This window comes from Scomber scombrus, chromosome 24 (assembly GCF_963691925.1).
Source record: "Scomber scombrus chromosome 24, fScoSco1.1, whole genome shotgun sequence".
Classification (NCBI taxonomy): Eukaryota; Metazoa; Chordata; class Actinopteri; order Scombriformes; family Scombridae; genus Scomber; species Scomber scombrus.
In genome coordinates, this window is record NC_084993.1 from 4,149,920 (window position 1) to 4,177,287 (window position 27,368).

A 27,368-nucleotide genomic window follows, 5' to 3' on the forward strand; every position below is an offset into this window, starting at 1 on the left:
AACAACAAACAAATCATTTGTAATTTACAGTCATATGTTGCATTTACAGTTGAAAGTTTTAAAAGGATATAAAACAAGACTTTCTGTAGGAGTAAATAAGGTTCCTGCACAGAACATAATAATTTAGGTTCAAGCATGATTTTCAGTTTTTATTCCATCAATAGTGAGTACTACAAACATATCAACTCTTGCCCCAGCCAGGCATTTACTGGAATAAAAAGCTACTAAAAAATAAACGTCTTTATTCACATAAACCTTCAATTTTAATGTAATTTCCTTTAAATTCCTAATAAAGACATTACAGGTCATTTTGTTTTGATATTACTGGCAGTTTTCCCAGTTTGTGCAAGTTTTCAAGACATGTAACCCCCCATGTTGCATAAATTTGGGTTTCCTGTTGAGCACCTCAGGCATTTATTTCTTCACCTTTCCCCCCCATAGAGTACTTGTGCTCTAGATTTATTGACAAGATGAATAAATAATGTCAGCGTCCTACCAGTCCTCATTCACACCAGAATCTTTGCAGACGCAGTAAGTACACTGTACTGTAATGCAGCCATGTATGAAGAATGGCGGCAATGAACCATCTAACCTTCATCGACAGAGGAGAAAGAGGAGTCATTTATCCATATTCTATAAAATCTGCTGATGGTGTTACTCCTCTAAAAAAGGGATATTTCTGTCCATGTTGCGTTGGGGATTTGAGTCTTATGAGAAACACACAGGTCCGATATCCAGGCCAAACTCCTGATCAGCCTTTCCAATGTCCATGGGGGCCAAGTCCATGATGGGAAGTCTGGCAGAAGTTTGAGTCCTGTACTCAATCACAGTCTTGCCCCACTCACCATTTGAGTTCTGAGGAGGAAAAAAAACATTAATCAGAACATCTGGTTTAATTTTTTTTGCTATTGCTATTTGTTTTGTTGATGACTTACCGAGCAGCCGTCCTCAATGACAGTGTATCGCAGACGGTTGTTGCCTTGCGCTCTCAGTTCCTGGCCATTGGAGCCTCTGAGGACCAGAGCTTTCTTTAGGTTACTGTTCTTCTCGTCTTTATAGGCCACGCTGTTCCTGCAATGGTAAGTGATGCTCTGGTGCGACTCTCTGGACAAAAGCTGCAGCAGCTTCAGCTGAACCGCCACCGCGTTTGGCTGCTCCTCCATGTTCCCATAGCGGAACTGAAATTAGATTTCAGTTTGACATAATTACAACCAGGCCAGAAAATGTTTGTCACATGTTGGAGTCCACAGATGACCAGATACTGATTTTATTATCAACAGATATTTTTTTACAATAGAAACGAACCCCCAAATATCTGGCACACCAAGAAACCTGTTTCATATCAGGGATACATCTATCAAAGCCTTATGTCTTGAACTATTTTGAAATTTGCACAACATTCATGTCTTTCAATAATGACATAGTATTATAGAGATAAAAGTCTTTGTCTGCTTACTCTAGTTCCACCATTCATATTGGCTCCAAACCACACAGGTTTGTTGGCACTGGGACTGGATTCGGTCCACCATGATTTGCGGGGAATGTTGGCTGGATTAGCAGAGATGCAAGTTTCACCACTTTCCATGTTACAGAAGACCTTGATGGCATCTTTTGTGCTTCCTTGGTTTGGATCAATCCAGTACTCGCCTGTATCAAAGTCACAAACAAAATCCATTAAAATAATCTGTAAAATGTTGTTGTATTATAAAAAATGCGTTTCTAAGTAGGCACTAAACAATAAATATAGAAAACCCTCACCGCTCTTTTTAAGAGGGTAGCACTGTTTGATGTCCTGGCATGTTTTCGCAGGGTTCATCTTGCTGCCGTCAGGACTGCGAAGATTTTGCAGAGTTCCACTGAGGGTCTTTAGTGTGGCGTGGACGCCAGTGTCAGCACGCAGGATGCTTGCGATCTTATTGGGAAGGGCTTCATCTTTGTTGAATTCTGGAAGTAGAGGAGGGTCAGCTGCAACATCGTCCTCTAAGAATTCAAAGGTTTCCGGCATGCCACCATTCCCGTCATAATCGAGTAGAGCAGCGTAGAGGTCATCCACAGCTGCGGTGGGAGGTCCAGGGGGGCCTGGAAGGCCTGGGGGTCCCTCTTCTCCAGGTGGACCCTGACAAACAAAGATTTTTCATCTCTATAAGTTTTAATGATTTTAAAGTATTGCAGTCACAGTAATTCTCACAGAATAAGACAATCAGCTGATTATTAAAATGTGAAAATGTGTCACCTGTGCCCCAAGTTCTCCACTGCTACCTCTGCTTCCAGGAGCGCCCATTGGTCCAGGCTGGCCGATGTTTCCTTCCTTCCCAGGAGGACCGACCACTCCTGGAGGACCCTGTGTAATGTTATGAGACAGTCAGAAATTGATGCTATATTAAGAGACATTTCACAGCACGACTGGTGCTATTATGCACTTACCTTAGGCCCAGCTGGTCCAGTAATACCTGTTGCTCCTGGCTCTCCTGTGGCACCCTGACACAGAAAAGAATGATAGTTCAACTTCTGATACCTTCACTGTTTTTGTATTTCTATTATTCTCTCTATACAGAAATTTGTTGAATGCAGAAAAGAAAAGACTTTCAATTATCTAAAGACATAGAAGTATCTGAAGGTGCTTTGTGAAGTTTTTAAACATAAGAGTGCTCACAGTATTTCCTGGCAAACCGTGGAGTCCAGTGAATCCTCTGTGTCCTTTCTGGCCCCTCTCTCCCTGCTGTCCTGGTGCTCCTTTCTCTCCCTGGGGTCCTTGAGGGCCCTAAAACCAAACACCAAACACATGATAAAAATGTAACACAGGTCATTGGAACATACTTTGTTTCACACTAAAATGAGTACAAAGTTTATTCAATTTTTGATTTTGAATCATTGGCTTGGTTTTACAGGCAGAAACAATATGACAAATTGCCATTTCTTCCTTACCACTTTGCCTCGTACTCCAGATGCTCCTTGGGGTCCAGGTGAGCCTGCAGCACCCTAAATTCAAAGACATGACAGGAATAACTCTCTGAGAAGATTTTCTTTTTCTTTTTTGCTTTGGTTTTGCTGTAGCTATTTTTTAGTAGCTGATTTTATTTCAGTTGTGAAACTCACATTTTCTCCTCTGTCTCCTGGACTTCCTGTAATTCCAACTGGACCCTCATTTCCCGGAGAACCTGTGCCACCAGCCAGACCCTCTGGACCAGGATTACCTCTGTCTCCCTGTAAAAAAGACACACCAGTGAGTACCACAAATAACTAAGATAAACCAAACACATTACTAAGCATACACACATTCACCATGTATCACAGTAAATCTTACCCTTTCTCCTACAAGACCGTCCTTACCAGGAGACCCTTCTGCTCCAGCAACACCCTGATTAAAAACACAGATAATGACATGATAAACTTCTCATCAGAGGAAAAAAGGAAAACTGTATATGTGTTTCAGAAAAAGGAAGAACAAAAATACAAATCAGTAAGATAAAAAGCCAAATCATCAGCAAAGAAACAACAGCAGGTTTTCTTTCTTGCCCATGTTCTGTTTCCAGTGTTTGATTACTTTGAAGACATTTTTCAGATAGTTCAAGTGTTCTTGTACAAAGATCATAAACTTCTAAATGCATTATGGACTTTGATTGATTGACAGGACAAACCTCAGGGCCGGCGTCTCCTCTTGGCCCCGTGGCTCCTGGTAAACCAACTCCACCATCAGGCCCTGTGCCGCCCTTAGTTCCAGATGCGCCAGGTTTTCCCGGTGGACCCTGAGAAACGCATAATCACATACGTCATTCTCTAAAGACTCCCAGTGATTCACTCAGTGGTTGAACACATATTGCTGAGAATAAGCAACAGGAATACATACAGCAGGACCTGGAAGTCCCAGCATGCCTCTCTCTCCTCTGAGTCCAGGCTGACCCACAATACCTCGCTGTCCTGAGGTGCCAGCAGGTCCTGGAGGCCCATCAGGACCCTGACACAGAAACACAAGAGTTGAGAGTGACAAGATACAGTGAGTAAATACAAGCAATAGAAATGTGTCAGAATTTATTTGTATATGGCTGTCAGAGGATACATTTTCTCCCTGCATCTTACCGGAGGACCATCCTCTCCAGAATCTCCCTTCTCTCCAGCACCGCCCGCTGGGCCTGGAGGTCCACTCTCTCCTTGACGTCCAGTGGCTCCAAATTCTCCTCGAATTCCAGCAGGACCTTGCTTTCCTGGAGCGCCAATGGGCCCGTCAGCCCCAACAGCACCCTAGCACATACACATGATTTCCCCTTAGTAGAAATATTTGACAGAGCAATGTGTAATATTGTGTAATGAGACTCTAACGGTGAGGAGAGTCTGCAAAGGATAGTGAAACCCACTGAGATCTTCTTATAGTTATTAACACAGAGAGTAGTCAACAACTGAAAACAGTTGGTCATCCTATAATTTTACTGTATTTCTACTGTACTAAAGCAGAAGCTCCAGAGTAATATAGGGTTTATTAAAGGGGACATACCACGTGCTTATTGTGATTTTCTGTCATTTATATAATATTACCAAATGTCTATGTTAAACACAATCAAAATTCAAAAACATGAGGTGAAAGTATGTTAAAACGCTGCCTCCATTAAAAACCCAATTTACAAAATTACAAAATCCAAGCACTATTGTTTGTTTACATAGCCTCTGGGAGCTAACCAATCAGAACAGAGTGGGTTCATCGGGAGGAGGGCCTAAACAAGCCAGGAGCTAAAATGGCTAATCTGAGAGGCCAGAATAAGATGAATAAAGACTTTAAAGATATTTCAGAAGAGCCCCAGAATATAAATATAGACCTGGACATGAGCATGATACATCCCCTTTAAATAAGAGAATAACTCACAAGTGAGCCAGCTGGTCCAATTCCTCCAGGTAAGCCAGGGAAACCAGGAGCGCCCTGTGGAGAGAAAGCACAACCAATGAGGAATACTTTAATGATAATAATGTCAATAAAACTTGTAGAGTTGTTTCCAGAAATACTTTGTTTGGTCAAAATATAGAGCTTAACTTACTGTTTGACCCTGTGTTCCTCTGCCGCCTTTAAGTCCAGTCACACCAACTGGCCCCTGCAAACACAAACACACACATTAAATTACCTCGAATATGACTTGAAAATGACTTATATTCATGAGGCCAATTTAAAACAAGTGAAACTACTTTTTTATATTAATTCATTTGTTTGACATGTTTTTTACAGTGTAAATTAATACAAACAGTCTTTGTCTTCTACTGGGTCTTTACATCATGATTTCAGAAAAGTTTATGTGATGTTATGTTTTTAATGCATACCTGAGATCCAGGTATCCCATTCACCCCCTGATGTCCAGGTGGTCCAACTTCTCCCTTATTGCCAGGCTCACCTGTGTCACCCTTGACCCCAGCCTTACCCTCTATACCCTGGGAAAGAATCAGGAAGTCTTATCAAGCTTTATGTTGTTAGAACATTTGACTGTGATTTTGCAGTTTGCAAATTATTATTGATTTATTTTGGACATAGTAGTCATATTAGCTGTATTAATAGCTACTTACAGCAGTTCCAGGGAAACCAACAGCACCAATTGGACCAGGCTCACCAGAAGAACCCTGTTAATATCATACATATACACTTTAAAAATGAAGAAGAGGAAGTACATCAATTCAATTCAGACATAAGATAAAGTAAGTTCTACTGACAGCTATTCCTCTTGACCCTCGGCGACCTGTAGGTCCTGCTGGTCCAGTTTCACCCTGAAATAAAGGAAAAATACAATTACATTATTTTAGACAGTTCCTAAAACATAGACATGATTTACATATTTGTTTCATTTAAAACAAAATCAAAGATTTAAGGTTTGAAAGACTTAGGTTTAGGTTCATGGTCATATCATGTATGGAGTGGGCAGACCTTTACAGTTACTTGTACTTTTCCATCTTTTCAATATGATTCAATTCTAGTGATTTTGAAAAAGTATTTCTATAAGAAATACGCTAACGTGAGCTGGTAACACAAACCTGAACTATCACATTTCTGAGTTTAAAGTAAATGCTAAGAGTCATGCTTATGATCTCACCTTCTCGCCGTTGGGTCCACTGGAACCAACGGGTCCAACAGAACCTGGAAGACCCTTTTAATAAAACAGAAATATATTAGAATATTGTATGATTTTCTTATAGCATGGTTTACTGTAGTGTATCAGCTAAATGCATGAATCAGTCCTGCCTATACTGATGTTTTCAACTTCATGCAGGTCAAAAAATTTGCCACAAACTTGAGTTTTTTTCTTTCTGAGAGATCTGCAATTAAGTACAGTAAACAGTAAACTCACCCGCGCACCATCAGCTCCTGCATTGCCCTCAAGGCCTTTGTCTCCAACAGAGCCCTGTTAGAAAATGATTTCCCGTTAGTGAGTGCCTACATTTCCCACCAATAACTTTTGACAACCACCAGGGAATTTGTAAGAGAAATTGTGACACCAGTAGCAGATACGGTATTTTCTGCTTCACTAAGGGAATATATTGGTGCAGCTTTGCAGACAAACTAATCATACTCTTTAACTCTTTCACTTACAGAATCTCCCTTTGGGCCTGAAGGTCCTGGGATGCCTCTGTCCCCTGGCATCCCCTGAAGTCCTGGACCTCCAGGTTCTCCAGCACTCCCTTGTGGACCAGCGCTACCCTAAAATGCACAAAAACACATCCCATTAAGACTTATTCTAAAGAGGATCAACAAGCAACAACTCAGATATTATGTGCAAGCATCTATTGTGATACCTTTGGCCCATCTGGTCCTGGTCCACCTGGACTACCTTTAGGTCCCAGCAGCCCATTGGGTCCAATTTCACCTCTCTCTCCTGGAGCACCTCTTTCTCCCTGCAGGGACAGCCAGGAGTTAAAGAAAATAATAATCCCTTAATGCATTAAAAGCTGAATCTTTAAGACCTTTGAGTATAGGAATAGGAAGGCAGCTCATTGGGGTTATTCAGTAATCACAGGTAGTAACAGACTTACCCTTGGACCTGTACCACCAACACTTCCTGCCTCTCCAGCAAGACCCTGAAGAAAACATGAAATGCTTAATATATCAGCATATGGAGAGTTCCAAGAGAGGCATACTGATCCATTGTACAATATATCAACTGTTAAACTGTTTGTGTTGAAAACAATCTGAAATGTTTTTCAAAATTGATTATTTGTATTTCTTTGCCTTACCTCAGCACCTGGTTTTCCTGGTTCTCCAGGTCCACCTGGCAGTCCAGGCAAACCCTAAAATGTGTAAGTATAAACATGCTGGTTAATGAGAGGATTACCAGGAAAGCTCATATACTTAATATATATATTTTAAAAACAACAGTCAACTGGCAAGCTGGACAATTATTGAATGGTATATACCTGGAATCCGCTCACTCCCTGAGGTCCCTGCTCTCCTCTCTTTCCTGCAAGACCCTGAAGAAACGCAAATAGGATTTTAACATGATCTCAACACATTATCAATTATTTTTGATGAAGTATTGTTTGAACAGAAGAAGATGCTTACAGCTGGGCCAGGTGGACCAGCAGCGCCCTCCTCTCCATCTTTTCCATTCACTCCCTGTAAGACAGTTACAGTGTTGATCAGGTTTGTTCCTTGATGGAGTCCCAGTAAAAATATTGATTACTTAAATCCATTGTTCAAAATAACACACCCTTTGACCTCGGACTCCGAGGGTGCCGGCCTCTCCAATCTTCCCAGCATCACCCTAAAAATCAAGGCCCAAAATCATTTCGTCATCTGTTGTGTTACCAGGGTTATTATAATCAATTATAATAAAACAGGCCCAGAGATGCCAAACTACACGTTAGACCTCTGCCAAACAAACTGTTATAAAATGTGTGTATATTTTACATTTTATATTCCACCAGTAAAATCACTTCTATCTATATTAAAGTTCAGCAAAATAAGGAAAATGGAAGCTACTCATTCCAGCAGTGTACAATACTTTCTTATGTTTTGTACTTTATTCTAAAGTTACTTATTATTTGTCTGGTAAACTCAGCAAGTGACAAAATTCAAACTGACAGCAAAGCCTTTTGGTCCCGGCAGGCCCATCGGTCCAACGGTGCCTCGGTTTCCAGTAGAGCCAGCAGGCCCTGGTTTCCCATCCTCTCCTGATAAGCCCTGCAAAGACAGAAAGAAAATGTGAATATATGCTGCCATGCAACATTATTCATGCTGTACTCTTGGTTTGGTGAAGAGTTTGGGAACAAATGACAAGTTTTGCATACCATTGGTCCTTGCTTTCCTTCTGATCCCTGAGCACCAATAAGTCCTGTCAGACCCTGTAGAATAAGACGTTAGAGAACAGTTTTAGATTACCAGGTTCCTGATGCTTCAGATTTTATGTGTTTCAAGGGTCACATTTTTGGAGACATTTGCAAGAAACACACTGTATGTATTTTCCTCCTCACCAAAACTCTCCAGTTAAAAGTGAGGTAATGAAGATGTGATGATAGTCCATGTAGAGCATTTGGACTATTCTGATATAAAGAACAGCCAACAAGAATGGACACATAACTTATGAAATGTGACAAGTAATGTAAGTAATGTTACCCGAGCTCCAGTTAAACCGGACTCTCCGGTGCGTCCTGGATCGCCGTCTAAACCTTTGGGGCCAAACACCCCTGCCACCCCTCTTTCACCCTGAGCTCCCTGTTTCAATCAAACATCAAATGTTGAAAAATCACAGAAAAAGAGATGATGAAGATGATGTTCGTTATAATCACATTAGTTAAATTCTGTTGTTGTCCACTCACCTTCTGGCCTGGTAAACCATCTGCACCGGGGAAACCTCTGATTCCTGGAGCACCCTAAAATTAATTAATGATTTTCAGTTATGTAAATATTAAGTGGATGAAGACTTTTTTCTTTTAATTTAAAGAGCTGAAACTAAATGTCTTTTCCCAAGAATGTGAATTTTTGTCGACTTACTGACTCTCCTGGAGGCCCGGCAGGGCCGATAGACCCAGCATCACCTCGGGGTCCACGCTTCCCCTCCTCTCCCATTGGGCCTAACTGACCTGGAGCACCATGGTCACCCTAACATGACACAGCAAATCAATATCCAGACAATCAGCCATCTAACAATTACATTACATATCACACAATTAAAATGAAATCTTACTCTTTCTCCCTTAGATCCGGCTTCTCCTTTGAATCCTGGCACTCCACCATCACCCTGTGAAAAAGGATCAGATAAGAAAGGAAAAAAAAAGATTAGATTAGACTCAACACAGTAGATTTGATCAATTACAAACATTTAAAATTAGAGCTCTTACCAATTGGCCTTTTGGTCCTGATGCTCCTGTAGTTCCCTGTGGGCCGGGCGGACCAGCTGGGCCTTGCATCCCTGCTGGACCCTGGATACCTGCGATACCCTGAGAGGGAGGAGGAGCAGTCACAAAATCAAAAAATAAATCAATGAAAACTTTATAAATATCTATAATTGTTAAATTTGTATATGTATATTCATAAAGAAGTACACCCAAGTGACACAGTGTGACATTGTGATACTCACTGATTGTCCGCGGGCACCTGGAGCTCCGTCAGAACCTGCAGCACCCTGTTAAAAAACAAAATTAGTCTTAAAAATGTATCCCAAACTGTAATATCTTCCTAGAGTTTGCTTACTTTCCCAGTTTTAAAAGAAATACCTAAACTAACAAAGACAGAACGATGACATTTTGACACACCTGCTCTCCTGTGGGTCCGGAGGTTCCGAGACGACCGCCATCACCTCTGGGTCCCTGCAGTCCTGCACTTCCTCTCACACCTGTGGGGCCTGCTTCACCCTGCACAAGAGGACAGTTTCAGGTCTGATTCAAGGACTTTTTAATTACTCATTTTGTTAAAAAAAATTTCCACTTGTGATCCCAACGAATTGACAATGTTAATAACGAATTAGATTGGCTGTTCAGTTTTTCCAATATCTCAGAGTATTATGTCAAAGATTAAAGACTACAAATAGTATAACGTCTTATGTGGATTCATGTTATACCAAATCTTTGCCCATCAGTCTCACCTTCATTCCTGGGTTACCGGGGAAACCTGACACACCGAGGATTCCCATTGGACCCTGAATTGAAGGAAATGATGTTTAATAAATGCAAATTGTGACTTTTATTACAGTTTAAATTCATTCATGCTGCAGATATGAATCCTTACCAGAGGACCTGGTTTACCAACATGGCCAGAAGCTCCACGTTTTCCCTGAAATAGAAAGAAAACGTCTCAATCCTGCAACATCTTTTTACATTTTTCAAATAGAAGTGAATGTTTTTTTTCTTACGGGAGGACCAGTTGGGCCACCTCTGCCTCTTTCTCCATGCAAGCCAGCTGGCCCCTGAAACAGAAGACATGTTTAGTATCTGTGAATGACATGTGACTCTGTATTAAATGCTGCGGTGATCTGTTTACAGCATGTGTTGCTTACCGCTGGGCCTGGAGCACCCATTGAACCGGGAGTACCGGATTTACCCTGCAAAACACAAAGACACATGGAAGAATGCAGGTTTGCACAGTGCGGTTTTGGAAAGGAAAACAACAGTAAATAATGGCTGACATTACGGTAAATAAATATCCATCAATATAACCTTTAAAAAATATTGTTAGGCTAATGGCTCTGTGTGACTTTAAGATCCATCTGATTATAGGACAATTAAGGTTTTTAAGAGCAGCGTGGAGCACTTGAGAACATCTCTAAAGGGCCTCTTAACACCTCCAACAATGATACACGGTTTGCCATCTTTTATTTTCAGAGCCTTTTTAATTAGTAATGTAGACAATTAATCAACCACCCTAATCCTTTTGTTCAATCTCTTAATATACAAACTAGTGACCGACATACTGGATAAATCTAACTCTTCTTTACTGAATGAGTCCACTTTGAGAATCACAGGATCAGAGGACATATTCATACCTTGGAACCAACTGCTCCAGACTCGCCTCTTAGCCCAAGAAGTCCGGCAATACCCTGATGGAAAAATTCAGATTCAAGTTCAAGACACGTTTAAAGAGAAAGAAATAATAAAGATAACTTAAGTCTGTAAAGGCAACACTGACTTACCTTGTGACCTTTCAGTCCTGGATGACCTGGAAGACCAGGGAATCCTCTCGCACCCTAATTTAGAGTCAGTTTATTAATTTAAATATCACAACGTATAGTTTATATGATCACATAAAACATTAGGTTCAAACATATTACATGCACGATACAATTTGACCAAGTAACTGCCTAATAAGATTACATTTACCTGACAAACAACAACAACAATTTAATTATGTTCAAATTTTATTGGGCTATAATGCTGTTTTATCATCATTAGATGTCAGTGTGAATCATTGTCATTGACACTTTATAGATATCCAATATTAAATTGAGTCATTTACACTAAACACTGTCAACAGAAAGCACATTTCAATAGATCAGATTCGATACACTTATTCTATATTAAGAGAAATGGCATTTTTATATTTTCAGTGCGTCATTTAGTTTCATTATGGCTCCATTGTGTCACTACTTAATAATAATATAATTAATTCATTTAGTTTTAGTGTGAACATTTGGAAATGGTTGGTTACCGCTGATCCAGGATATCCTGGTTCTCCTGGTGCACCAGAAGGTCCAGCTTCTCCCTGAAAAATGTCATTGACAATATTAGCAGTTAGTGATAAATAATGACTAATGTCTAATGACGCCATCAAAAATAGACACGTGTATGTTTCACTCACATCAGGTCCAGATTTTCCAGAAGGGCCCTCTTGTCCTCGATGACCAGGCTCACCCTGTGGACGAACAAGAACAAGAAAATCACAGTTTAAAAAAAAAGTTTAACACAGATTAGTTTGACTCAACTGGTTTAATAAGAAGGTTTGATCTCCATCTCCACACACTTGATGTGCATAAAACTGAAATTAAGAAGCAGAAGTGTTCCCACCATGAGTCCTGGCTCTCCGGCCTCTCCTGGGATTCCCTGACCACCGCTCGGGCCCTGAAAATAACTTCAGTTTAGAAACGTATAAATGTGTTTAAGCATCAAGTCTTCTCCTCTTAGACAGTTGAAGGAAACTTACTGATGCTCCACTTTGCCCTGGAGGTCCTCGTGGTCCTGCCTCACCCTGAAAAAGAGACAATTCACACACATTATATTTTATCCCGTAGAAAACTTCATATATATCTTTAACAGTTTCTTTTCCTATAGAGGTCTGCAGCTCTCACCCTTGATCCTGACACCATCCCAGCCATCATAGTAGCCTTCTCATTGAAGCCTGAAGCCATCTGTGACGCCAGGTGGCCCTTTTAGGAGGAGAATGATTTCAAATAAATGTTTAAACCTGTTTTAGAGGAGTGGTTATTTACTATCTGATAAACCTGGTGTATTTCTCCTGGAGAGGTGAAGACACTCACCCCAGGGGCGGCGGGCTGGCCTGGAGGTCCTGTCTCTCCCGGATTTCCTGGAACACCTGGCTCTCCATCAAAACCTGGAGGCCCTGCGAATCCCTGCAGTTTGTGTGGTGAAATATCATTAATGATGGACAACATAGATAATTAATTAATCACTTGTTAAATCTAATACATTTTGCATCCTCATATTATTATACCTTGCTCATCTAAACGCTGGTTGAACTAAATTGTAGCTTCTCTGCTAAGATTAGCACTCATAAACTCACCCGTCTGCCTTTAAAGCCTCTTGGTCCAGTAGGTCCCTGAGCTCCTGGAGGACCCTGAAGAAGAAGAAGCACGTGAGATAAATAAAAATGTCTGTGCATGAAATGATGCAGCTGTTACATTGCTGGCACCAAAATTAGTATGTTTAGATATATTAGAAGGAAAATTGCTCAAAGAAATAAACAAAAAAAAGCTTTAATTCCCCCGTTTTTCTAAAAAAGTATTTTATAAATTGTCAAGTAATCCAGTAAGAGAGAATAAAAGCAGTAAAAACCTACCGCAGGTCCTGAGAGTCCAGGTAGCCCCACCACCTGAGAGAAAAACATCATTAAGACTTTTCAAAAAGACACAAAAAACATCCTAAAAGGGGTTAAACTGAATGCATTGTCAGTATTATATATAACTTACATATGGGATATCACCGGGTTCACCTTTCTGTCCCTAGAAAGCAAATAAATCAACATTATTTTCATCAAAAACAGCAACTAATTATTCTAATATGAATCTATGTTAGTATTAATTGTGACTTACCTTGTAACCCATGATTGCTTAAAGAAAATAGGGAAATAAAAAGAAAGATAATTACATTTATATTTCATTAAACCACATTTACACTCTTCTACACACTGTAGAAAATAAAGGCTTTGATTCTCCTCAACAGGTAAAATCAGATTTGAACATTGAAATAACTGTAATCCGTTTTAACTTCCTGCAACTTATCATGTCTGAAATCACCAAAACTTAAATTATTTCAATAGTTCCTCTTATGGCTCACCAATCATCCTGCTGGCACTGGCGAAGGTGTCACACACGGGGCAGCACTCCCCCTCAGGTGTGACGACCTTCTCGCAGTTTGACAGGATTTCACACTGCACCTCATCACAGATGGCGACGCCGTTGTCACAGACGCACACGTGACAAGGCTCGGGTTTCCAGATGTCGTTGTGTTGGTAGAGCTCACCATCCACTGTGCAGCTTTCACCTTTATTCTCTTCTGCAACTGTAACAGGTGGAGTATTTTAAAAGTAGCTCCACAAACTCTCAATAAAGGTGGCAGAGTTGACATTTACCTTTAATTGGGTCTGTGCTGGGGCTCGACGTTGATGCTGCAGTCAAGCACACGGGGCAGCATTCGCCTTCTGGGGTCACAGTTTTCTGGCAGTCGCCGAGGTCCTCACAAACCACCTTCTCACACATAGGGGTCCCCATATCGCACACGCAGATCCGACACGGCTCCGGGTTCCACATCTCATTGTTGGCGTAGACTTTTCCATTTTCTGTGCAGGTATCTTTGTGAAACAGAAACCAAGATAAATTAAACTAATGTCTCGATTCATTTTGACCATGTGATCAGAAATCTAACAGTCAAAAAACAGACAAACTTCAAATCACGAACACTAACAGCATACTGCAACATGCTTTACTTTCATGCCAGCAATCACTCTGAAAAGTTCGGAGTAGCCCTGTTGTTTAAAGCCCATATATGTAGATTATTCTTGTGATTTTAGCTTATTATTCAGTTTTTGTTTGAGGAAAAATGTTAAAACCTGACGAAGACATGAAATTAAAATGTCATAATTGCCCTCAATAAATTTCCTGTTTAGGAGCATTTATTTAGCGTGCAGGCATTTTTTTGGTTCTTTAGATGTTTTCTTCAGTCTGCTAATTTTAATGCCTCAGATTTGAGGGAGAGTAGAGCATAATTGCATGCAATACTGTCTTATTTGATACTACCACTAGGAGTTGCTAAAGCCACACATTTTCAAATACTACACATAGGGGCTTTAATCTTTATAAAGAAAGAAATAATTCCATTTAAAAAGTCAATGAAATACTTTCATGGTTCTAGAACAGACAACAACTTAAAATAAATGCAAAGACCAATAAAAGTGGTCATCATTACCATCATGAAAAGTACAATGCACAACATGACATTGAACATGACGAAGCATGAAGTGATTTCCCAAAGGAATACACCTCATTTGGTAAATAAGTTACTTGCTCAACCTTCTTTTGTGTGGCAGTAATATTGGTAGCATGTCCACCAGTGTCCATTATATAAAATAAGTATCCATAATGAAAAGGTTGTACCTTAAATAAAACTGCAGATGAAAGAGCTACCGATAGTTTTGCTGCACAAAAGTTGGCTGAGAAGTGAGCTTATCTGGCGAAAAGTTAATGTATTCCTGACGTAAACTGAAAATATGATCAAAAAGGGAAATTCAGAGCACATTATTGAAGAAATAAAAACATTTCAAGGTGGTGTGCACAGGATGGAGCCTGAAGACGAGGCTTTCAGGCCGTGAGAGAGGATGAAGGGTACCAGCAGTCCTGATGAAAGTTTCTTGCACTAAACACTGCAAGATACAAGATGCATCCACATGACACTTCTGCAGGTTACAAACAGTTTACCAGTTTCAGTATCTGTGTAAGGGCGGTGTGCTGCAGCCGTGCACACGGGGCAGCACTCGCCCTCTGGAGTCTCCGAGGTCTGGCAGTCACCTACATCCTCACACACCACGTCCTCACACACCACCGTGCCCACGTCACATATACAGACACGACACGGTTCGGGGTTCCAAATCTGATTGTTGGCGTAGACTTTGCCTTCGTCTGAACAGGAATCTTGATGAGAGACAACAGCAACTGACATCAATATCCCAAATCATGCACAGTCAGCTGGTGCAACACATCATTTTGGGAATGAGAGCAGCTGTTTATTGGTTTCCTGGCTCTGTTTTTGGAGAGACCCTGAAGGCATATGCACTTAAGAGTATGCTGTGGTTTCAGATTTAAAATGCCATGATGGCTGCATGTACCACATGCCTTCTGTAATGTACTTTTTTTTGGCAATATGGGGACCCAAAGTGCAGCTTGCAATTTATAATTTGAAGCTCACACAATTTTATTTTAGACTAAGTTGGACCATTTCCAGGCCTAGAAAAACAGACGAAGAAATCCATACGTTATACAAAATATAGAACCGAACATTGTGATTAAATTAACATGAAAAATATCCAAATTAATTACAAATATGACTAAAATCTTGGTTGAATACCAATATACTTACAGACTGCTTGATTTTGACTGTTCTTTATCTAAATCTCTCTCACCCTGAGGGCCAGTCACCCAGGAGTCCATTAATTGACATTTTCCTCCCCAAAGTTAAGATGAGGCATTTATCTTTGCAGTATTAGCCCCATTTTAGTGTGCAACACAATGAAGTTGCATATTTACATGCAATTCACATCTAGAGTGCTTGTGAGCTCTTTATATACATAACTTACCAGTGAATATCGTCAAGATGATCAGCTCATGACACATAATGGTTTCACAATTTCACAATTCACAGTGGGTATTAAGTACATACATTCATTGAAAGCAACTTAAAGCATATGGAAAATAGGGTGTAGTTAACCCTCATATGTCATCCTGGTTATGATGACACCACAGTAAAAATGTAAAAGACAACAAGACAGGAAAATGATGGGATGATGGGGAAAAAAGCATAAATTTGTGCAGAAATTGATGATTTTTTTTTTTGGCTGATGAGACTGATGCATTTGTTTTTCGGCAAACAAGAAATGATGACAAGAGATGGTGAAGTGGCTAATAAGAGGAGAGGACATTCATCTCCAAATGCAATCGAGATAAGAGGAAATGTAGATGGGCAACCAGGAAGTTGCAAAAGTGGAATGTTTTAGAGATATAAAGTCAAGACTTTCCAACATCATTTACACTCGAGTGATGTGATCATCCAAAAGTCTCCTCTGTTTGTTTAACATCATAAAAATCCACATTACCCCCGAGGTGGATTTGTAAATGTGGATATTTATGGAACAGAAAGACCAATGTTTAAATTGTCTGTCAAATATCAGAATCAAAATGCTTCTTAAACATGTATTACCAGTTGTTTGGTCCTTGCTAGGAGGACTTGGTGCAGCTGTGGAGCACACGGGGCAACACTCGCCCTCTGGGGCCGCGGTTGTCTGGCAGTCCCCTAGCTCCTCACACACCACCTCTTCACACACCACAGTCCCCATGTCGCACACACAGGTTCGACACGGCTCTGGGCTCCATATCTCATTGTTGGAGTAGGTCTTGCCATTTTCTGTGCACGAATCTTCATGAGACAGAACAGGAACCACGTGAGTATCGTGGGTGGTTCCCTTTCAGGCGGTAGTTGATGGTTCAGTTTGTGCATCATTATGGGGCTTTAAATCAGGATTTCACCATTTTTTTCCTCAGCTTTTTTACACTACTTGTATCAAAACATACATTGCACTTTCAACTAAGAACAAAGCTGATCACAACTAAGGATCTCCAAGGAGCTGGGAACTTGCATGCCCAGTGGCAGAGCTGGCCTCCAACCAAACTAACGATGTATAACTTAACAAAGTACTCTGCCTTTTTTTTCTCAAAATTGTTTTCCATTTTCATGTTTTAAGCGTAAAACCTGAGAAAATAAGCCAGGAAAGGGTCTAAGTTCCTGTAAGCCTGTGTCATAAAAATAGCAACACTACACTATAGAAATACTCAACATTTTAAAGATATCAGCAACAAAATATATTTAAAGTTGTGCAGAATATCCCATTCCACAATACTTTAAATTACTGGATTATAATTATTGATGCAATTATGTGTGCACATCACAAATATCACAGCTGGTAAAGGTATGTTTGACCTACTTTATACACTACTGGGTATCTTAATCTTAATATAAAAGTACATCAGAATACATTAGTTGATAATATTTAGTATCAATAATCTGACTAAAGCTGTTAAGTAAAATTGGAGTGTAGTAGTGGAGATGAAAGCATAATATTTGCCTCCTAAATCTAGTGATATATACAGTATAACAGTATATAGGAAGTTTTTTTGTAGATGATCTGTTTTTGTTCTGCTCTGGATCTAATCCAGTCTATTCTCCAGACGTTTAAACCAAGAGAAAACAATTGTGATTTTTGTGGTCATGATTCTTGCAGCAGTTGCTTAAAAAACTTAGAATATGGAGAAAAACTGGCTTGAAATGTGGAACTCGCAAACAGCAAGAGTAACACCTGAACCACAGTGCTGACAGTTTATAGCACTCGTGAGTCAACACTTAGCCAATGATTCAAAAATGTGGCAAAGACTACCACTGTGTATTGGCAGGGCCGTTTGCAGGTTTTCCATCTACAGCTTGGTTTCCTGTTTAAAGACGAAGAAGTTCAGCTTTATAAACGTTTCTCTTACTGTAAGTCAACTTGTCTGAAAGCGGGAATGATCTCATTGTTTCAGGTAAAGTGGTAATAAAGAGGCACTACTGGTAAAATATAAAAATACAATTATTATTTTCTAACTGTGTGACGTTTATCGGGCTGTTTGGGTTACTTTTCAGTGGAATTTAACCCTTTCTGCAGCCTATTGTTTTACTTCCCTCTGTTTAATCTTTTTAAATAATAATAATTTAAAAAACATGCATTATTTAAATGTTCTGGTTTTAACCCACACAAGTGTACCAAATTTCCAATTCCATTTACCTTTGTGCTTTCGTTAGTCTTAACGAGCTTGCAGACCCACACAGGTCTTTTCAATCACTCTGGCTGATTAGACCTCTGCACAGGTGGAAGTTGCAGAGTTATGCTGAGAATTATGTCACCAAACATCTACTAATAAGGAAGAAAAAGGTGAAAGCCTATCTATAAAAATCCTCCCTTGCTCCTTATTTATTGCATAGTGCACAATATCAATAGAAAGCATTTTATTTCTTCCAGTTTTGTAATTTTTAACAGTTCTGCAATCCAATGTGTTGTTCTTTAAGACAGCATATTGTTTCTCATGAGATAGACGCATTAAACTCTCCATTCATATTGCTGACTTTAAAAACCCCATAATGATGCATACACACACTGAAAGGGAACTGAAGGTGTTTGATGATAGCCGCTGTTCCCTGCAGGAGGGAATGAAAAGAGCAGCGGTAGTAGCTTCATTTACCTGCTTTAGTGTTTGTGCTCTGTGCCGGTGCTGCAGTCGAGCACACAGGGCAACACTCGCCCTCTGGGGTCACAGCCGTCTGGCAGTCAATTAGCTCCTCACACACCTCGTCCTCACACATTATAGCCCCCATGTCGCACACACAGACTCGACACAGCTCTGGGCTCCATATCTGATTGTTGGAGTAGGTTTTGCCGTTTTCTGTGCAGCTGTCTGAGTCAAGCAGAGCAGCAATGAGCATGTGGAAACCTTTTAAAAAGGCATGTCACTGACTGGGATAGACTTGGAGAATGTCTCATTGATAATGGCATATTTTCTTTGCATAGGAGACGCAAGTTATTAGAAGAGTAAAGCTCAAAAATAAGTAAAATCTGGCATTTTTGGAGCACACAATCAGTGTTATTATATAAATAGCAGCACTGCAGAAGCATTTATGTTTAAAAATGTGACTCAACAAAGCCAACACAAACTCATTTTTCCTTTTTTTCTTATCTATGAATCTAAAAAACACACTGAATCTGAGGTGCAACACTGTAAAATAAGATTGCTTAATTTCCACATGGTCTTAAAATATTAAAAAACCAAGACTCAAGACATGTAGTATTACATCTGAGGAATAAAATCTGCTAAATTAAGATTGCATCACTGCAATTTAATCCTCCAAAATGTCACAACAATAAAGGAATTCTCTCTTCTGTACTTTCCACTGTTGGCCAGCAGGTTGCAGCCTTTCCCAAGTAATACAGTAAAAATCAGCTGTCTCTCCTGTGTCACTGTCATCTATTTTATCACCCTCTAAGCATTTTAGGGTTCATATTTTTTCCCACTTTGCAATAACAGCTGTATGAGAATTAATCCAAAGACCAAAACATGCATATCGTTGCTGTTGAATAAATGTAGTAGAGTAAAAAGTACAATATTTCCCTTTGAATTGTAATGAAGTAGAAGTACAGCCACCTCAAAGCTGTACTTGAGTAAATGTACTTAGCTTTCAGCATGAAGTAAAAGACATAAATTATACCTCAGGCCAATAAAATCGACTGCTTACCATGATTATAACTCATGAAACTTTAAAGGGAAATTCCTCTGATTTTACACACACACACTCCATGACACACTCAGTCCTGGAGAGAGCAGCTCAGTCAGGATTTTAAAAACTGTTTCATGTCTCCTATGTTGGCGGATGATGAAAATAGCCCTCGTGATGTCATCAGCATCGTACTAGACATCGGCTTGGAGATTACAGGTTTTTAAAGGAAAAGTTGATGTAAAACAAGGGTGTGGAGTCTCGCAGACGTGAGCATTTACCAGGCAGGAAGGGTCTGAGGGAAACATGCTATCAAGATGTATTATAGGCAATTGTAGTAGTTTGACCCACCAAAAGTTGGGATATCCCGGCCTCTGCTGCCTTTTATTTTTTTATCTGTCTCTCACAAGTCACCAAAACCAGTCTAAAAATGATATGAAGTGCGTTTGTTTTGCATTTTTTAACATTCCTCTTATCGCTAAAAAACCCCCAGAATGAGCAGTCTGTAAATTAAATCAATTCAAATTGCCCCTGAGCTACACTTTGAGCAAGGCACCTTAATAATCCAGTCAGTGTGACTAGACTGCGGTTGAGCTTGAACAGCTCCTGGCTGTAAACATGTCTAAAAAAAAGTGTCTGTATGCAAGTGTGCAATCATCTTTGCAGCAGCAGCAGTGTCTCTCTCTGTAAACATAAAACAAGAGGAGACCTATACTTTTCATACTAGCACATCATGGCACACAAAATCCAGCTACATGTAATTTAATTGAGAGGTATGCGCCAAGATTCAGAGTAAAATGTGCCAGTGGCATCCTATAATTTATTTAGTTCCTTTTTTTAAGCAGCTGCAAGAAAAAAAAGGAAAGATTGGAGCTGCTTCATTCTGCTGGCTTTAACATTTACACACATAAGTTGGTAAAAACTTTACTACTTTCAAATGAATCTTTTGTTTAAAAAGTGACATTTTCTTAATATCCGTTTCCATATACTGACTCAGGGAGGGAAACTATTCAGAGTGGTAATTATGATCCCTTATATCCTTCTTATATCCTTCTTTTTTCTTGCTTTAAGAAAAATAAAGTTTGATGACATGAAAGACAAAATTACATGTTAAGATGAGTGATTTTTGCCATGCAGAAAGGACATTTTAGGGGGGAGAAGCAAATATAGCCACCTGCTATAATGACTTTGAGCATATCAACTCAGGCAGTTTAGTGACGTCCTAAGTACTAATTATGTGGTGGAGCCTCTCCCCCGAGAGAAGCTCATTTTCAAAAGCACGAGTTATTTCAGGGGAAACCACAGCAGGCTGTATTATACGTTCGGCTTCAGGAAAAAACTTGTGGCTTGCCTTTATTTGGGAGAGAGCAGAGATGCCACACCCGGAGAAGCCTCCCGCTATGAAAACTGCTTCACCCTGCAGAGCAGCTGTAGCAGTCGTAGCTTTATTCAGCAGGTTGTTCAGGCCAAATAGTTGTGCAATTTTTCTCCAGCATTAGTTGGTTTTCTTTCCTTTCTGCAACTGTCTTGTTTCATTGAACAATATCTGGTCACCTGGTAGTTTTGCAGACCCCCCTCCAACCCCCTCAGCTCAGGTTTATTATTAAAAAAAAATATCCAGCCCACATAAACTGACCTCTGTGAATAAAAAAGCTGGAAATTGAGGCAATTGTTGCTCTTTCTTGTGAGATACTGTATAATTCACCCCTTCAGATCTGAGTCTTTTAAATAAAACAACCCAGTTATATAAGAAAAACGTGCCAATAAAGAGAAAAGAACATTTTATCCATTTTAAGCCTGCAGGTGTTGGTGGTGTTTCACATTCACAACACTGAGCCAAGAACAGCACGCTAAAATGTTAAATGGCCGATTAGTGACTTAACAAGCTGACAGCAGGAATCCTAAATCTCAGCTCACTGTTTCAACACAACAACGACTGACACATCTGACCCCGAAACAAACAGGAAATGTACTAACATCCTTAGGTCAATGTTTTGGGTTATAATTGGGTTAATTTGACATCTTCAGGGGTCAAAAATGATCAAAGTATAGCAAAAAAAAACACAAGGGGTCCGAAGTATTGTTTAAAAAAAATAAAATATATATATATATATATAATAATTAAATGACCACTTAGATTGATTGTACAACGCCAAAATGACCCATAGGAGTGTTTTCTAATATGTGGCCTCCATCAATGCTATGTTTGATGTTTTACGGTGTGACAGCGCTGTGGTTAACGTCTGGTTAGGTTTAGGCACAAAAACCACTTGGTTAGAGGCCAGAAGAGATCATGGTTTGGGTTCAAATGATCACTTAAAATGTGGTGTGGATTAAAGCTGCTACTTCGTTAAAGTCAGGCAACCTTCATCGTCATGGCAACAGTAGACGCCACGCCAATAGTAGTTTCTCCTGCCATCTAACCATGTAGCCATCAACCCTCCTAATATGGACATGTGTCACCTTTGTCACCTCCAGGTCATAATCACAATGGCCACAAGGTGACGTAACTATGGGTCGTTTTTCTGAATTATATTGTTGTTTTTCTTTAGAGGACATGCTGTTTTTTAAAGGGTCACACATTTAGGAAGGTCAGGAAACATTGGTTTCAATATAAAGTGAGCAGGGACCCAAAAAATCATTCAAGTGCTTAAAAAGAACTGAAATCTTTTAGTGGCACCGTTCTAATCCACTTTAAAGTGTTCTCCTTGAGATGCAGTATACTAGTCTCAGCACTTTTCCCATTCCTGAAACATTTCCTGGACTCACTCTTTTGTAACCATGTCTTCAGCGTGCTGGACATGGATCTTCTCCCTTTGCCACATCTCCCAGTTTTAGTTTCACCAAGCTGTAGACATGCGACATTGCAGCAAATCCAATAACTACGTTGTCCAAGTTCCATTTGGAGAGCTTTTATATCAAATAGTTTAGAAGTAGTTACGCTTATTTGCTGTCTTGTGAGAGAGAGTCAAAAAGATAGATACCATTTTCACACCTCCAGGCTAATTAAGAGTTGATTAGCTTAGCTTAGCATAACGAGCAAACAACTAGTGCTAACAGTTTTTACTCTTTGGCTTTTTAAACAAATCAGATGTAAGATGTTAATTTGTGAACATTAAAGGTGTAGGTAGATGAATTTTGTCTTGCTATGCTAAGCTAATGGTCTGCTAATTGTCAATCCTCTCATCTAACTCTCCTAAATTATATTTCCTAATATTTCCTAAAGCATTTTACAATTCATTTTATTGTACTAAACAGAAGCTCATATTAGACAGTGAGTAGATGCCAGAGGATGGATTTCATGGTGATCAAGCAACTCTTATCATTAGAGATCATTATAGTTTTTTAATATTAATGTTTTTATTTCCAATTTTGTAATATGCCAAGAAAATAGCCGAACTAGTGCAGTAGTTTGTGTGCCAGTAGTTATAATAACATTGGAGGCAGCAAAGTGAAGTATTAATATAAAGGCACCCAGGATTATAGAGGCCTCTTGAGGCTTGAAGTGTCCTCTAAAACCAAAGAAAAACAACGTTAAACTTTAACTTTAGATGCAACAAATGAAAAGTTATGACAGCAGTTTAAGAGCACAGCAAGATTTAAGATTTTTCACTTTTTATAGGTTGAATCACCCCAGCTCCAAAGTCTGGGCCCTAGGGGACACCTGTCAGTCCACAGCTGGAGAAAACGCCTCAACCATGCAGAACCGCACTGAAAGATGACAGACTCAGTCATAAAACAGCTACTGCTCATGTCACGACCTCTCAGTATGAACTCAGATGTAGGTGAACATCTAACAGTTTCTCTCTCTATTCGCAGCGTAAACGCTTCAGTGGAGGTGAACTTGGATAAATAGCGAGTGACGCATATTTCATATCCAAGCATCCTCTCACTCTGGGTGTGTCTTGTCTGCTTCTGGCCCGGAGTCTGACCAAAATTAGTGGCCTGCTTTTGTCCACCCCATCCACAAGGCCACATCATTATAGCCGTGGCACTCAGAACCCCTTCATTCAGCCTCGACCTCGCACTGAAATAGCCCAGCCAGCCCAGCAGGCTCCATACTGAAACCTGCAGTGGAGAGGGAGAGAGAGGGTGGGGGGGCTTTGGGCGGGAGGCGGTATTTTTGACCCAAGATCACATCTACTGGGATGTTTTATTTTAGGAAACGTGCCCAAGTGGGTTTTGCCACATCTTCTACTTTTAGGAAATCATCTTAAATTAGAGATTTTACCTCAACGTCACTTCTTTCTTCTGAGAGAATCACATCGTTTGTTATCACCTTTCTCATTTCTAATTAACTCCTCAAAGTGTTTTCCAGATGTTTTATGTAAACGCACTCCCAAATCATCATTCTGTGGCTTTTTAGCAGCTTTGTGAACAGTGAACAGGAAAATAGTGTTTCATTAAGGCACAATAAGCCCTTCTGATCCAGGCTGTGGGTGTGATTTCAACCTTTAGTTCCCAGCAGACCACAAGGCCAGTGTGGTCCAGCTGTTGGGAGGAAGAGCAGCCTCAGTTTAGCTTATAAACTAAAACAGTGAGAGGAGCAACTACCCCAAACCACATCCTAAAAATTAAAAAAAGAAAAGTAAAGAAAAACAGGAGTATAATGAGAAAAACAAACAGAGATGTTTAAAAAAAAACACTTGTCAGTTACATAAATAATATAGAAGAAAATGTTTTTACAGGCATCGGTCACAAAGCTATAAAAATGAATTAACTCAAACATGAATCTTTTGAACAGCAGAAGAAGAAAAGAGAAAACATTGTCATGAATCATACACAAAACAAACATTTTAAAAGATGATTTATAACCAACATTTGCAGGATTCAAATAGGTCCACTTGTGTCTCCAAAGAAGACCAAAAACGTGATTTGATAAAAGTTTCAGTTTATATGTGAGCACAGAAGTAGAAAAATACACCAAAACATCTTTATGATCTTTTCCTTTTCCAACCTCTCAGTTGCACCTAAACATATCAGGTATCAACACAGAACAAAAACCCAATCAGAAGGAAGAAGGACAGAGTCATATCTGGGGCGGTTGTCACTCACCGTTCTTGATATCTTCTTGGCAGGTAACAGCGATCACCTGAGCCAAGGTGATGGCCAGGCAGAGAGTAATCCTAGAGCGCAACGAGGGACCCATGTCTGCACGCCAGACATGCAGCGTCCTCACACACAGACAGACGAGGTAAGTCACAGAACCCAACCCAAAGCTACAGCATCCAGGCTGAAAAAATCCAAATATCCCTGAGTGGAACGGGCTCCTGGATGAGCGATTACTGCGAACTGAAACAAGCTCCTTCTCTCTCTCTGCCCCCCCTTCTTCTTTCACTCTCCTCCTCCTCCTCCACCTTCTCCTCCTCCTCCTCTCTCATCATTTTTTTTTTTTTGCCTCATTTCAAGACCAGCCTCCTCCTCAGGCTCTTAGAGTTACTTTGAAAGATGTAGCTAATTAAAGGCTGCATTAAATTTAGAGACATTAAACCAAGAGACTGATGACAGAAATTGAGGGCTGCACGATGCTGCTGAAGAAAGACTCCTGAACGCACAAGTTGAGGATTTTTTATTCAGGATATTGTTGCTTTTGCAAGTATGAAACAAGTGTAATGTCTGATACACTTAGACAACCACATTTTGCACATGGAGGAAACTCAAAATGAGGCATTTCTGCTACTTTTTGCATGCCAGAATCCCTCTTTTAAACCTTTAAACTCAACAAATTACCAAGATTTACATAGATTTATTTATGTTAACTGCTACAACCCTTCTTCACAACAATTCTTTAATAAACTACAACAAAAAAAGACACCAAAAGGATAAGTGGCTATCATTTATAATCAAGCATGAAATTGCATGTATGAAATTAAAGGATTAAATTTGGGGAAAGGAAGTCACTGCAACCGGCCAAGAAATATCACTTTTTGCACGTACCGTAGTAACAAGATATAACATTTTAATTTGTTAGTAGGCTGCTTTTATTATCTTTAGACAGAAATATACTAGCTGTTTCCCTCTGTTCCCAGTCTTTATGCTAAGCTAAGCTACCCATCTCCTGCTTATAGCCTTACCACACAGTCTTGACAGTGGTATCAATTATCTCATCTCACTCTTGGCACTGTTGTCAAAAATGGGCAAAAAATATGAAAAAAACCCAACTTGTTATATATATATATATTTACTTAACTACATTTTAATGTATGTGTCGAGTGTACAGCATCTCCTATATGCAATTTTTTGTATCATGTTCTATCACACGATTTGGTCTCCTGCTACATCATTTTGGAAACAAGAAGAAGGTTATATGTTAGAAATATGTAATAAAAGCATGCATTGAATATAAAGCAAAAAAACTGCTGTCTTGTCAGTTTTTTTTTATTTTTTATTTTATTTTGCTGTCTACCTGAAATTCAACTTGCTGATCTGTGCAGATCTTGAGCGGTTTACAACGTGCAGGTTACTCTCATCTGATGTGTTTTCCAGGGCAAAGCTCTGCCAAGTCGGTGCGTCAAGCAAACTGCCAATCCCTGAGGTGATGTCCCCGAGGTAGAGAACAAAACAAACATTGTGACCTGTCTGCCATCGTCTCCGCCTGTGATCCATACACAGACCATACTGTGATCTTTCAGCAGTGAATTTTTTATCTTGAATTGAGCTTTTTAAAAGTTGCATTTCTGTCCGTGGACAAGATGGATTCCACTTGTTTCCTTTGCAGAACAACTTCAGGAAGTGTTTAAAGGTGCTTGAAGCAACAGACTGGTTTTCCATTAAGGAGCTGGAGAGCGGGGCAGAGCCACTGGGGGACAGAAACTGGAGCAGATGGGAAGAAAGTCATCAGATGAGACCTATAAGCTTCTGCACATTTGTACACAGTTTTTTTTTTTGTGTGTGTGCAGTGTGATGAACTAGCAGTTTGAAAACATATCCGTTTTGCCAAAGCTCATAAGCGTCAATTCTTGAAACAGCCAGCATCGATGTTCTCCTGAGATACCGAGCACGTCATTTTAGGCTATTTTAAAGCATCAGTAGTTCCTCCCTGAGCTGCTTTAGGTTAAGTATAGTCTCTAAGGATGTCTTGTCTTTACAGGTTTTCAAGTCAAATTATAGGCAGGTGCCCAAATGAACACTGAAACATGTTTTTCTTGCTGTAATCATTCCTCCTGTTAATACTGACCATTAGAAAAAAGTATTTACAAGTTTATTTGAAGCTAATATGAAGCATCAGCTGTCCAAATGAGTCAAATTAAGTAGATTTTGTCTTTTAAGCATCAAATTCAAACATTTTCTTACTATTCTTCCACTGCAGCTACTTTACTAAAAAGACTTTAAATGTGTCAGATATCCACTTTATATGACTAACTCAGACTGCTGCTGAAGTCTCATATAAGCTTCACATCAACATTTAAGTACAGTTTTGCCCAAAACAAGGACTGTGGATTTTGTCTCCCATCAATTACATTATAAGCTCAATAGCCAGCATGGACAGGAGTGTTGATTACAGCAACAAAGACCTGTTTCAGTGTTCATACGGGGCGCCTGACTGTTGTTTTTCAGACTGACTTGAAAAGTTTTGTTTAATACTGTCAACAGGATCAATACCAAAACATTTCTTGAATTTTCATCTTGCAGAAAAACAGCTATTGAAACAAATGAACAGCTGCTAACAGTGG

At 39.7% G+C, this 27,368-nt stretch overlaps 1 protein-coding gene across 1 annotated transcript; it reads right to left on the minus strand.

Annotated features, from left to right (window-relative positions):
* Positions 1-610: 610 nt before the first annotated feature.
* On the minus strand, positions 611-24,844 carry LOC133976664 (collagen alpha-2(V) chain-like). Its single transcript, XM_062414922.1, has 59 exons — positions 24,751-24,844; positions 18,669-18,917; positions 16,600-16,815; positions 15,105-15,317; positions 13,763-13,981; positions 13,468-13,692; positions 13,224-13,240; positions 13,101-13,133; positions 12,971-13,003; positions 12,695-12,748; positions 12,432-12,524; positions 12,243-12,320; positions 12,098-12,142; positions 11,962-12,015; positions 11,756-11,809; positions 11,606-11,659; positions 11,091-11,144; positions 10,944-10,997; positions 10,458-10,502; positions 10,314-10,367; positions 10,190-10,234; positions 10,047-10,100; positions 9,718-9,816; positions 9,543-9,587; positions 9,304-9,402; positions 9,150-9,203; positions 8,957-9,064; positions 8,782-8,835; positions 8,579-8,677; positions 8,254-8,307; positions 8,048-8,146; positions 7,674-7,727; positions 7,526-7,579; positions 7,381-7,434; positions 7,201-7,254; positions 6,973-7,044; positions 6,763-6,861; positions 6,560-6,667; positions 6,318-6,371; positions 6,063-6,116; positions 5,686-5,739; positions 5,542-5,595; positions 5,302-5,409; positions 5,025-5,078; positions 4,856-4,909; positions 4,078-4,239; positions 3,848-3,955; positions 3,639-3,746; positions 3,305-3,358; positions 3,097-3,204; positions 2,926-2,979; positions 2,654-2,761; positions 2,425-2,478; positions 2,234-2,341; positions 2,011-2,116; positions 1,759-1,965; positions 1,457-1,647; positions 936-1,178; positions 611-855 (listed from the first exon to the last, which is right to left on the minus strand). The coding sequence occupies exons 1-59, from the start codon at positions 24,842-24,844 to the stop codon at positions 709-711; spliced, it is 5,433 nt and encodes a 1,810-aa protein (XP_062270906.1). The 3' UTR covers positions 611-708.
* Positions 24,845-27,368: the final 2,524 nt, after the last annotated feature.